The 12,591-nt window shown below is 56.3% G+C and overlaps 1 protein-coding gene across 1 annotated transcript; it reads left to right on the forward strand.

Moving 5' to 3' along the window:
• The first annotated feature begins 1,835 nt into the window (after nt 1-1,835).
• Nucleotides 1,836-12,521, forward strand: LOC136365792 (mucin-4-like). Its single transcript, XM_066326493.1, has 11 exons — nt 1,836-6,762; nt 7,408-7,547; nt 7,837-8,001; nt 8,294-8,449; nt 8,919-9,049; nt 9,896-9,984; nt 10,376-10,559; nt 10,885-11,033; nt 11,243-11,362; nt 11,666-11,707; nt 11,832-12,521. The coding sequence occupies exons 1-11, from the start codon at nt 1,836-1,838 to the stop codon at nt 11,846-11,848; spliced, it is 6,120 nt and encodes a 2,039-aa protein (XP_066182590.1). The 3' UTR covers nt 11,849-12,521.
• Nucleotides 12,522-12,591: the final 70 nt, after the last annotated feature.

The raw sequence follows: 12,591 nt of genomic DNA on the forward strand, positions 1-12,591 counted from the left end.
GGGCAGGCATCACCCCGAGGGGCTGGTTGCAGGCGTGGAGCCGTGGGAGAGATGGGAGCCCAGCCCGGAAGCCTGCAGGCAGCTGTGTACCCCTCCAGCAAAGGAGCCAAGGGAAGCCAGCCGGCAGAGCCAGACCCAGGGATGCTTCCATCCCTCCCACATCCCAGGGAAAAGCAAATGCTGGTGCTCCATGCTGGGGCCCCTCTTGCACAAACTTCCCATGAATGGTAGTGTGGGGTAGATGGTGTTTCCTGCTCTGCATTGAAGAATTAAGATAAAACAGGCGTTTACCAGGGTGAGTGGGCCATACTAAACTGGGGTTGACTTGACTGATGTACTTAATTTTCCCTGAGATGGGGATGGAAGTTGCTCCTTTGGCTGAGGGGGCTGGTACAAAGAGCTTTTTCCAGCCAGGGAAGGTGACACTGAAGCAGTCTGCCATGAAAAGAAACGTGCGTCTAGCAGAGGATGGACCCCTCGAGGACTGGTCTGGCACAGGAGCTAATATTAATTAATGACCCTGCACAAGCTAACTGGGAGCTAACGAGCTGAGCCGGCGGTGAGGTTGGAGGCACCTCTGCTGCAGGGAGAGCTGGCTGCCTGTCAGGGGGAACCTGATGAACTGGAGCACCGGGATTGGGAACAGGCTGGGGCTGTCAGGCTGCGGCAAAGCCCTGCTGGATCTTGCCATCGGGGTGCCCTTCGTCTCCCCTAATTGAAGCTCCCCAAAGCCAGGCGTCAGCAGATCCACCCGGCTCCTCACGGAGCCGACGGCGGCAGCTCGGTCGCCCCAGAGCCTGCATTCCTGTCCTAAAAATAAGACCGTGTGAAACGTCACCCATGGGTGCCAGTAGGTTCTGGGAGACACGTCTGGGATGTGGGCAGGTGTCTCCTCCTTTCAGCAGAGCTCCTGGATGTGGGTTAGGATTTTGACAGCAAGGGGAGAGAACTGTAAGCAGGGCTTGGTCCTGGGAGCTTGCAAATATTTCCTTCATGGGTGGGGAACCCCTGGTGCCTTCAGTCAGCTGGAGGAAAGAGGGATGGGGGCAGGAGCAGGCAGGTGCCCAGCCAAGGACAGTTTTATTGAACTTGCTTTAAGTGCAGTAGATCAGAATCCATCTGCAGTCAGGGAAGGCTTCCCTAAGCCTTGGTTTTCCTATCTGACACAGGGCTTTGGGTGAAGTTATTTAAATGTCCCTCAGACACCTGAAAGGTGAAAAAAACACAGAATCCCCCCAGGCTCTGCAGAAGTGACTGTGCTCAGGGCTGTCCCTGCAGTGATGGAAAGAGGGCTGAGGGTTGCCCTGAGGTGTCAGAGCTCCACAGACACTCCCAGGGCTATGAACTAGACTTAATGGGCTCCAGCTCTACCCCGTGGCCAGGCATCCCAGTACCATCCTCAGCATGGCTGGACTGGGTTTCTGCAGCTGCTTTTGCCTCCATGCTTGCACCAGTGTCTATCTCTGACCTGTGATGGATTGTGTCCTGTCTCAGCTGCCAGCTGCTGATGCTGAGTATGCAAGAGCTGCAGTGCAGTGCTATACCCAAGGCAGCCCAGACTGCACTCCTTGGCTTTTAGATCAGGGCCTTGTAAGGCTGTGGGATGAGGCAGAAAGGGTTTAAGAAGTGGTGGAAGTGGTGACCCTCATTGAGAGGTGTCTGAGCCTGCAGGCTGCCAGCTCCAGCTCCCACCCTAACTCTCCACTTTGTGCCTCTCTGCAGGGCTTGGGGCTGTTGTTGCTGCTCCTGTCACTACCGATGGGCCCCTTACTGTGGGGACAGCTTTCCCCTTGACAACAGAGGACGAGTGGCCCCATACTACCCTCACTACAGAGATGAGCACCACAGCACCTGATGCTGAGACCTTCCCTCCCTGGACTGAGACGGACCCACTGGTGGTGACAAGTGAATATGGCTCTTCAGTGAATGAGACCAAGGCTCCTAACACGACTCAGAGTGCTGAGAGAAATTCAGCTGCTCCCAGTACAGCCACGACTGCTGCCACCATCACCACACAGCACCCCGCTGTCACCCCAGAAGCAGTGCAGGATGAACTAGAGGTCCCTCCTGATGTGTCTCTGGGGACCACCCCTGTCTTTGAGGATGTGAAGGAGGACATCCTTGCAAACAGAGGAGAAGACACAGAGCTCAGCACTGGCACTACATCCTTCCACACCACCTCTCCACTTGCAGTCACCTGGGTGCCAGAGCCAACTGCTGGTGTCACTGTGCTGCCGAGTCAAGGGCTGACCACAGCTGAGGGAGCAGTCGAGGAAGGCGTAATCCTGCCTGAAGCTATTCAAAGTGAAGCCAGTGCCAACTCCTCGGGCCCCAGACCTGATGCTGAGGAGCTGCTTCCAACCCAGCAGGATGGAGCAGTGGGTGGGGTTGAGGGCATTAATCCAGAGCCAGCAGGAGAAATGGAGCCAGCTGGTGAGGAAAGTCCTTTGGCTGAAGGATCTGGAGATGCAGAAGATGCAATAAATGGTGAATTCAGCACAGCCAGCTCATCCCCTCTACCTCCGGAGAGCTCAGTGATATCAGGAACAGTGGAAAACCCTGGGAAGTCCTCCCTCCTCCCTGGCCAGGCATTGAGCCCAGAAATTTCACTGACACCATCCAGCAGTGGGGATGGGGATGGGCAGGGAGTTCCCGGGGTGTCATCAGAGGCTTCTGGCTCAGCCTTGTCACCTGCAGGCAGCAGGGCATCAGTGGCACCTGAGGAAACAGAGGACACTGCAACCTCATCGCTGGTCCCAGGGCTTCCCACTGATGCACAGAGTGACACAAATCTTCCAGTCTCAGCCACTGCACTGCCTGCAGAGAATGTGGGAGCTGTGGATCTGGCCAGTCCATCCCTCCAGCCTACCCCATGGCAGACCCCCACTGGAGAACAGCCACTGCTGCTTCCTGATGCTCCCACATCCCCCACAGACACCCCCAGTGCTCCTGGGGCTGCTTACCCAGCCCCTGAGGCAGGAGCCAGCAACCTGCCTGAAGCTGATGGTACAGCAGAGACACCAGCAAGTCCTGACCTCACTACTGGCCCAGAAGCAGCCGTGTCTCCATCTCTCAGGGAATCACAGCCAGCGGGGGTGGCAGCTGGAGCTCCCCAGGAAGCCGATGGACTTGGCACTGGCTTGAGTTCAGATTCAGATGCCCCCAGCACAACGCCTTTTGTACCTGATGGAGTGGCATGGCCCACTGCCGGGATCCAGGGTCAGGGAGCTGAGGAGGTAGGGGACACAGCACAGGCAGGAGGTCCAGGGGATGCCAGTCCCTATGAAGATACCCAGAGTGACATGAGTCCTTCAGCCCTTCAGCCCTCAGTATCACCTAATGGAGAGAATGGAAACCTGCTGACTGAAGGAACAGAAGACTTAGCAAATGCTGAACTATCCCCTCCATCAGCACTTGGGGATGGAACAGAAGCAGGAGAAGCCCCAGCACTGGGACAAGTGTCCTCACTTAGTCCTGCACCTCTGGGCAGTGCTGGAACGCAGCCTGATCTCTTGGGAGCTGAAGGACCAGGAGCCTTGCCCGGTGAATCTGCCAGTGCTCCTGGGGCTGTTTACCCACCCCTGGGATCTGTGGCTGGCCCCGTGTCTGAGGCAGAGACACCAGTGAGCCCTGACCTCAGTGCTGCCCAGGGAGCCCCTGGGTCTCCATCCCTCGATGGGTCACAGCCATGGGGACCAGCAGCTGGTGCTCCCGTGGGAGCAAGTCTCCCTGGGGCCGAAGGGCCAGACACCGACTCGCCTTCAGCTTGGCATACCCCCATCTCAGCAGCTCATGAACCAGCAGGACCCCCATCACCTGGCCTTGGGGACCAGCTTGGCACAAATGTGGGGCTGCCAGCAGCAGAAGGGCAAGGAGCCAGCACGGCAGAGCCAGCACTGGAAGGAGCAGGCAGTGGGATTGAGTCTGAGCCATCCCTGAGCTCCACTGCAGGGAATGGAATAGCAGCTGGGATGGATCAACCACCCAGTGCTGGTTTCCCATCCAGTATTGCCTCTCCCAGTGATGTGGCAGTACCTTCTGTGCCAAGGGGTGACGAAACAGGACTCATCTCATCTGCAGCCCCTGGCCCTGACAGTCTGTCCCCGGCCTCTCCAGAGGGTGAAACTGGCCCAGGGTTTGGTCTGGTGCAGGGGGCTGAGAGTGCAGTGGACACGGCACAGGCAGGAAACCCAGAGAGTGAAAATCCCAACGTGGAGACAAGTCCTTCAGGTGTCAGCCCTCAGCAGGACCTCACTAACATTGGAGAGCTGCCAGCAGAAGAAACAGGGGATATGGTGCATTCTGAACTTTCCCCTCCATCAGCACTTGGGGATGGAACAGGAACAGGAGGAGCCCCAGCACTGGGACAAGTGTCCTCACTTAGTCCTGCACCTCTCGGCAGTGCTGGAACGCAGCCTGATCTCTCGGGAGCTGAAGGACCAGGAGCCTTGCCTGGTGAATCTGCCAGTGCTCCTGGGGCTGTTTACCCACCCCTGGGATCAGTGGCTGGCCCCGTGTCTGAGGCAGAGACACCAGTGAGCCCTGACCTCAGTGCTGCCCAGGGAGCCCCTGGGTCTCCATCCCTCGATGGGTCACAGCCATGGGGACCAGCAGCTGGTGCTCCCGTGGGAGCAGGTCTCCCTGGGGCCGAAGGGCCAGACACCGACTCGCCTTCAGCTTGGGATACCCCCATCTCAGCAGCTCATGAACCAGCAGGACCCCCATCACCTGGCCTTGGGGACCAGCTTGGCACAAATGTGGGGCTGCCAGCAGCAGAAGGGCAAGGAGCCAGCACGGCAGAGCCAGCACTGGAAGGAGCAGGCAGTGGGATTGAGTCTGAGCCATCCCTGAGCTCCACTGCAGGGAATGGAATAGCAGCTGGGATGGATCAACTACCCAGTGCTGGTTTCCCATCCAGTATTGACTCTCCCAGTGATGTGGCAGCACCTTCTGTGCCAAGGGGTGACAAAGCAGGACTCATCTCATCTGCAGCCCCTGGCCCTGACAGTCTGTCCCCAGCCTCTCCAGAGGGTGAAACTGGCCCAGGGTTTGGTCTGGTGCAGGGGGCTGAGAGTGCAGTGGACACGGCACAGGCAGGAAACCCAGAGAGTGAAAATCCCAACGTGGAGACAAGTCCTTCAGGTGTCAGCCCTCAGCAGGGTGAACTGCCTGGTGCAGGTTCCTCATCTGGTTCAGCCTCTCCCAGTGGTGATGTCGCAGCATCCCCTGTTTCAGATCCATCCAGCCTGGGTGTGCTCAAAGGAGCAGACAGTGCTGCTGAAGATCTTCAGCCCTCCCTGGATGCTGGCACTGGGATCCTTCCTGCTGCAGGAGAAGGGGCAAGCGAAGGGGTTGGTGATGGAGAATCGACAGGGCAGTCCCAGGCTCCTGCTGGAATGGGACCAGCTGGTTCAGAAACCCTTGGTGGAGAAACAGGAGGTGTGTTGCAGTCTGCATCTTCTTCCTTGTCTACAGAGGGGTCTTCATTACCTGGGAGGACAGGCGAGGCTGCTGATGAAACAAGCCTTCCTGGAGCTGCTGCAGCTGGTGGTAGCTTGAATACAGGCTTGGAGGCTGGTGGCCTTCAAGAAGTCTCTGTGTCTGCCCCTGGCACCCAAAGTGGTGCCAATACTGAACTTTCTGATGGAAAACCGAGCGAAGTCAATGTGGTGGTGCCTGGAGGAGACTTGGTGAATGGGGGACCTTCCCCTGGTGCCAGCCTGGTCCCAGTGGCTCCAGACAACAGTGCTGTTTCCAATGGCATGACCACCTCGGTGGCTGCTTCTCTGCTTCTCCCTGGACACGGGCTGAGCTCAGGGCTGGCACCCAATGGGGACCTTTACTCTGCACCAAGCACCCAGAGTGGGAGCAGCCCTCAGCTGCCAGGGTCACCAGGTGCGCTGTCAGAAGAAGCTGGAAGTGCTCAGTCGTGGTCTGTTGAAGATGAGGTGGCCTCAGGCATGCCAGCACCTTTGGGAGAAGTGTCCCCTCATGCTCCCATATCCCCCAACGCTGCCCCGGTGCTGCCTTCTGCTCCCCAGAGAGGAAATTCTGCAGAGGGGGTGTCTGCCAGCCCTGAGCTTTCGGCACGTGAGTCAATAGTGGGGTCCTCTGCAGGGGGAAAGGGGGAGCTGGGGGCTGCTGTGCCAGGGGGCCCTGCCTTGCTCCTGCCTCCCCGCCAGCCGGGAAGCCCCGGAGCCCCCTATGGAGATGCCGACATCCCTGTTCCTGGAGAAGGGAGTGCTGTGCTCCATGGAACCGTGACAGGGCAAGGGGACGTAACCCATTTCCTTCCCAGTGCCGCTGGATCCGGGGCACAGGAGGAGACCCACTCTCCACCTGAGGGGAGCCCAGGGCTCCCTGGCCTTCCTCCCGCTGGGATCCCTGCTGGCAGTCCCGGAGCAAAAACCCAGGGGCCAGGACCTGCTGGTGGCTCATCACCTGCTGCCCTGCGGCCGTTCCCGGGCAGGGAGCCGACCACCAGCCTGGCAAACAAAGCCCCGGCCACCTCTGGGTCGAGCCTTTCTGGAGCCTTGCCAGGCCGGGGGGGATCTCAGGGCGGGTCCCCATCCACCGCACGCCCAGCCACAGCCTGCAGCCCGGCCCCCGCCGGCCCGGCCCCTCCAGCACCCCTGCCCAGGGGCAGGGAGCTGCTTCCCAGGCCAGGAGCAGCCAGTGTCACCTCCCGCGCATCGTCCCCCGTGGTTCCAGCTCCGCCAGGAGTGCCAGCAGCTGCCCCAGCCCTGCTGCCCAGTCCCGCAGGTACGTGATGCTCGCAGAGCAGCCTAGGTGGGACTAACACATCCAGTTTCCTGATGGACCATCCTCAGTGACATGCGGTGCCCAGGAAACAAGGGATTAATTTGAAGGCAGGATCCTGGGGGAGACGCGGCACAAGGAGTTTGCACTGTTGGCAGGCTGAGCCTGCCTTCAGTACAGTCTTGTCAGCTGGAAAATCCATCCCCTCCAAATATTTTTTTCACAGACATAAATAGGGAGCTGGAGGATGTAAAAGTCTCTAGAAAGAGCTGTGGGTGTTTAGGTCTGTGCTGTTCCCTGCCACAGTCCTTGTACAATGTTCTTCCCCTCCTAATGGTAGTCATTCAGCGCAGTGTCCCAACAGCGCTGATTGAAGCAGAGCACAGTGACCATAAAAGCCATTGTACAAGGTTTAGGATAGTTGTGTTTGTGTAAGGCAGTGAAACGGAGGGGAACAAACTCCTGCAAGGGAAGGTGACATGCAGAGTGTCGCTGGAGGCTTTAGACAGTGTCCCTCCATGCTTCTGCTGCCCAGGCTCTGTCCCAGTAGAAGCAAGATAATTTCAGGGCTTTAAAATTTTTGATACAGACCAAAGGCTTTGCTGTAAATGTGGTTTGGTTTTATGGTTTGTTTGTTTTCTTTTCCAGTTCCAGCTGTGCCCCTCTATGGGTATGGAGCAAGGGAAAATGATCAGGAGTACGTGGAAAGGAGAGTGGACTTTAATTCTCCACTTTTCAAGCCCGAGACTGGATTCCCCTTTGGAAAAACCCTGCGCAGCTCTCTCTACGTGAGTCTACTTGGGCTTGACCTGTTGGGCAAGCAGCCATCACTCAAAAGCCTGGGAGAGGCACCATGGGCCAGGTGCCTGGGATGGGACTCTTACAGGCCAAAGCTATTGGCATGCTGCTGTGGTCTGTTTGCAGCAGGAGGTGATTTTGTGGCCATTTCAGCCATGGCAGGTGGTGGTTTTCTTTGGGCGTTGCTCAAAGTGGTCTTAGAAATGGGAGGGCTGCCACCCCACGCCAGGGAGTGCTGATGGTCCTGATCTCACCTGATGGAGGGATCCCTCTGCTCAGTTTACAGACAATGGACAGATCATTTTCCCAACCTCAGACAAGAGTGTCCTCACGTACTCCAATCCTCCTCCCAATGGCTTCAATGGCCGCGAAGAGATCCCCATGATTGCTGTATTTTGGGACAACGCTGACTTCTCCAGAGGCGTTGGCACCACCTTTTACCAGGTGAGTGAAGCCACCTGGTAGCATGATTGCACAAAACACCTTTTGATTATATACTCATCATCTATTCTGTGGATGCCTCTTGAGATGTGTAATTAATAGAAAAGTTTTTTCCATTTCTGAAAAGTTTTTCCCTTTTCTGAGCCAAATCTAAGAGCTTTTGATGCTATGTCACCTCTTGAGCCATCCAAACCCCATCCAGCACTTTGTTCACAGGGGTGTATGCATGACCCCAGTCTAGACCTGTTTTGTCCCACTGGGAGCTAACACAGACATGTGTGTTCCCAACCCACAGGAGTTCTCCACCCTCAACACGGCCAAGCCACCGTTCGTCCGTGATGTGGAAGCAAAGGTCCAGCGGTACATGAGGTCCTCCTACTCTGCAGCCTGGACCCTGAAAATCACCTGGGAGAAGGCACCTGTCTATGCAGCATGGACTGACACCCGGAAGGTAAGGAACTGATGGAGCACAGGTGCTGTTGAGTTGCCAAAAAAACCCAAGACCCACAGGCAATGGCCCTCTCTGTGCCTGAAAATAAGAACCAGTTTTGTGACAAAGGCAAGTCTGGAAGAATTTTACTAAAAAGGACTGAGCTGTGTCCATGTTTTGGTGGTTTCTGGGTTTTTTGAGGGACACCTTTAGCTTAACTTCTTCCGTTCCATAAAACCATTCTCTTTAAGGTGGTGGGAGTTTATTGCGCACCAGAAATGCTGTTTTTCAGAGGCATAAAATTGGGTGAATTTGAAGCTTGTCATGGAACAGTTTCAAAGTAAACCCGTCACATTTTCCATGTGAAATGTGAACCAGGCCTGGCTGTGTTTGCCTTGTTTCCCTCTAGACCTCAGTCCAGCCATTCCCCAGCAAGCGCTGCCCCACATCTTCACTCACTTTCTTACCTGTCTGCAATGCCTCTCCCCAGACAATCACATACCAGGCTGTCCTGACCACTGATGGCTTCAGGTCCTACATCCTGATGCTGTACCAGGACGGAGGCATGCAGTGGGATTACACCAGGCTCGCTTCCACCAATGTCCTCATCGGCTACACCAGGTACAGCAGCTCAGCACCCCACACCTGCCTCCTCTGAGCACTGAGATGCCTCCCACCCACAGCTCCCTCTGGTTGAATCCTTCCCCCATGTCCCAGGCAGTGCCCTACAAGGATGAGGACAGCCCAGATGAGGTCTGCATGCCCCTATATCCTAGCATATAGGGGCCTCACAAACGAATTTGCCCCATTAGGGATTGGATCATGCTACAGCATGCTGTCTTGCTGGACTGTGCTTGTTGCAAAATCTACAAATCCCTCTGGAGTCCTGGGCCCCCAGCATCCTGGCAGTTTGGGTGGAAGGAGTGGGAAATAGGGGATGTTTGCTGAACTTTGCACCAGCCGAGGGAAGGGATTTCCGTGCTTGGCCGGAGCAGTTGTTTCCTGCCTCCTCGCATTACGTCTTGCCCTGCACATGCTGTCTCCAGGGTTTTCTCATTAGCTGCTTGCTGCAGCTGGGCAAGGAAAAGGTGGCCTGGATGGGGAATGCAGGCTGCACAGGCGTGTGTTTGTGTGTGTGACCACTTGTGGGTTTCTGCTCCAAATTGCCTGGCAAAATGCTGGAAACCATGGAAGGTGCTCGTAGGGGTCTTCAGATGCCTGTGGGCTCAGCCCCTGATGCAGCAGGAGTGCAGCACTCAAGAAGAGCTGTACCCTACACAGAGGAGGAGGCACGCTGGGGCAGCTCATGCCTTTGCCCTCCTGTCCCCAGAGCTGCTGTGTGGGTGCTGCAATTCCACTGGCACAGGATCAGGATGGCTCGAGGGCAAGCTGGGGTTGAGGCTGGGGCTGGGATAATCCCACCCAGGAAGAGCAACTCCTGATTTTTTCTCTTTTCTATTCACTCAGTGGGGATGGCTTTTACTACAATGATGACCTGACTAAGAGACCTCCAGCTGCTAAATATCGCCCTGACCAATTCAGGGGCTACAACACAGGTAGTGCCACACAGCTGGGGTGGGTTCCCAAGGAGGGGACTATTCCCAGGGAATGAAATACAGCCGGCTACTATGTTGAGGCTCTCACTGAGTTCTCAAGGCCAGGCTTTTCCCCTCAAGCACATTTCCCCTATGTCCTAAGACTGAAACATCCCTGCTGTGTCCATGCTTTTTGTGCCCATGGTTCTGTCCCAAGGCTTTCTTCTGTGATAAGATCCTCTCCCCCTGTTTCCCTTCTGTTGAGTGGCTGTTGAAATGGGGTCCCATGGCTGGAGGTCAACATAGGCTTAGCTTCCAGCATCAGCACCACATGACTCTCACCTTGAGACAAAACAGCCCCTGTGGTCCCCTTGGCCAAAGGTGACAGCTCATGGTTTCTCTCTCTGCTCAGACCTCCGTGGGTTGTGGATTTACAAGCTGGAGAGCCGTGTGGGCAACAACTACTGGCTGAAGTGCTTGGCATGGACGGGGCGGCAACAGGAGCCCAGGGCATGGAACCAGGGCCTGCCCACATGTCCCTGCTCCCTGCAGCAAGGGCAGCAGGACCCACACTTCAAGAGCAGCCGTGGAGGCAAGTGGACATGCTGCTTCCTCACCCTCCTCATCCCCAAGCTGTCCTTCCCCACCTTTCCAGCAAGGGTGGATGACTGGGGGCTGACCTCCTCTGATTAGACTGGCCAGAGTTGGTCTGACCTGCCTGGGGATGCTGGTGACCAGGGTCTCACCCTGGGGGACCACTTGGATGGTCTCCATCAGTTCCTCCAAACCCCTATAGCACTGTGGGTGATGTGATGGGAGTGGTGGATACGAAGAGCCAACTCTGGCCTGATCTTTGCCCCGAGGCAGGTGTGGTGGCTGGGCAGAGTTGTCCCAGGCTCACTGCTGCCCCATTTCAGGCAGGTGGGGTGCCCGTGTCTCCATGCTGCACTCGGCCTCCCCCAACCAGCACGGCGCCGGCGTCCGCTGCCTGTATGACAGCCAGAACCAGCTCATCGAGGGCCGGCAGGAGAGGTACTGGAGGTCCTTCAGGCAGGCCTCACCCTACCGTGGTAAGCACAGCCAGCCTTGGCATCCCCTGGCTGAGGCTGGCATTGTTGTAGCCTGTAAATAATTTTAATCTCTGTGCCAACCTGTTTCCTGATGTGTTGTTTCCCTTGGAGGGAGTGTGGAGCTGCCAAAAGCTGAGGAAAGCCTCACCTGAAATTGGCCCATCTCCCTCCTCTTCCCTTCAGCCCCTTACTCTCCTTTTTGCCTCCAGACCAGGAGCTGAAGCTGTACGACTGGTGCTGTAATCGGGCGGGCAGTGCCCACCTCTGCGCCCGCTACAGCGAGAAGAGGCCGAAGATTGGCTGTGATGGATACCAGTCACCCAGCACGGGTGGGTTTGCAGCTCATGTGTGCTGGGGTGATGCTGTCTTGGTGCCCAGGACTGGGAAGGAAGTGGGAATGTCCCAGCCTCTCTGTGGTTAAGGCAGAAAGAGCCCTGAGCAAATGGGGGAAGGGTTTTGGGTGCTCATGTGCAGGTTGTACCATGCTCTGCTCTGTGGGGTTGTGGAGACATCTCCCTCAGCACATAACCACCAGCAGAGTCTGGAGTAATGGTGCTGGGAGGTGAAGAGGAGCACAGCAAATGTGGTTTTGGTTGTAAGCTGATGTGGGGCTTTCTTGCAACCCTCAACAGATTCCTCGGAGGAGGAAGAGAATGACTCAGATGAGCAGATAGGTGAGCAGAATTGTGGGGTCTCCTTTCCCTCTGTCCCTGTGCCCCAGCAAGAAAATGCCCTGGGGCTCCCAGCTTGCCCCACAGGGAGAAAGAAGGTGGCTGAGCAAATCTCATTTCTTTGCAGACGGAGAGGACAAGTAACTGGGAGGTTGCACACCCGCAGCACATTCTGGGCCATGGCTGATCATCCAAGTGCTTTGATCTGCTCTTCTCCTGTGTCCCCCCACAGAACTCATCACCCCTGCCCACCACACAGGGCAGCTCACTTGGCCAGTGCCTGCACTTGCTTGCCCTGGCACAAGTTCACATTTCTAACCCAGACTTGTCCCAAGGATTCAGTTGCTTTAGTTGCCCTTTCCCAGCTGCAGCTGGGGGCAGAGCTGGTGGGGAGGTGGGCAGGTACCTCTCACTGTACACACCATCCTTGTCCTTCTTACATCCTACTGTGCTCCCATGCTGCAGGGTGAGGCTGGACCCCTGGCACCCAGGGAAAGGGTTAAATACCACATAGGGGTTGACTGTGGCCAAACCCTTAAATGCCAGGGTGCGCCAGGCTTGTCCTGTGAGCCAATCCTGTCTGGTCCCCCACTTCTCTTTCCCAGCCATCCCTCCCTGAGTGATCCCTGGGCCTTGTGCTCAGAAAGGACAATTCTCCAGATCAAGCCAGAATCAGATCAATACATCTGCTGGGTGTGAGGGCAAAATGCAACCCCATGATCAGAAATGCTAGAAGAAAAATAATATTTTGTGTGTAAGAGAGCATTTTCCTTTCTTAAAAAAAATAAATAATTGTCAAATCTTGTTTGTTCAATAAGATCTTGGAAGGGTTTGAGTATCACTCATCCTGCAGCAGCCTCTGCTGAACTGGGGTGAGAAGCAGTGAC

The sequence above is a fragment of the Sylvia atricapilla genome, chromosome 10 (genome assembly GCF_009819655.1).
Source record: "Sylvia atricapilla isolate bSylAtr1 chromosome 10, bSylAtr1.pri, whole genome shotgun sequence".
Lineage (NCBI taxonomy): Eukaryota > Metazoa > Chordata > Aves > Passeriformes > Sylviidae > Sylvia > Sylvia atricapilla.

Bases quoted from the DNA above. Each gene is read 5' to 3' on its own strand.
- LOC136365792 (XM_066326493.1), top strand. From the start codon at position 1,836: ATGAGCACCACAGCACCTGATGCTGAGACCTTCCCTCCCTGGACTGAG. The intron at 6,763-7,407 runs GTACGTGATGCT...TTTCTTTTCCAG, and splicing joins CCTGCTGCCCAGTCCCGCAG to TTCCAGCTGTGCCCCTCTAT. The intron at 8,450-8,918 runs GTAAGGAACTGA...GCCTCTCCCCAG, and splicing joins CATGGACTGACACCCGGAAG to ACAATCACATACCAGGCTGT.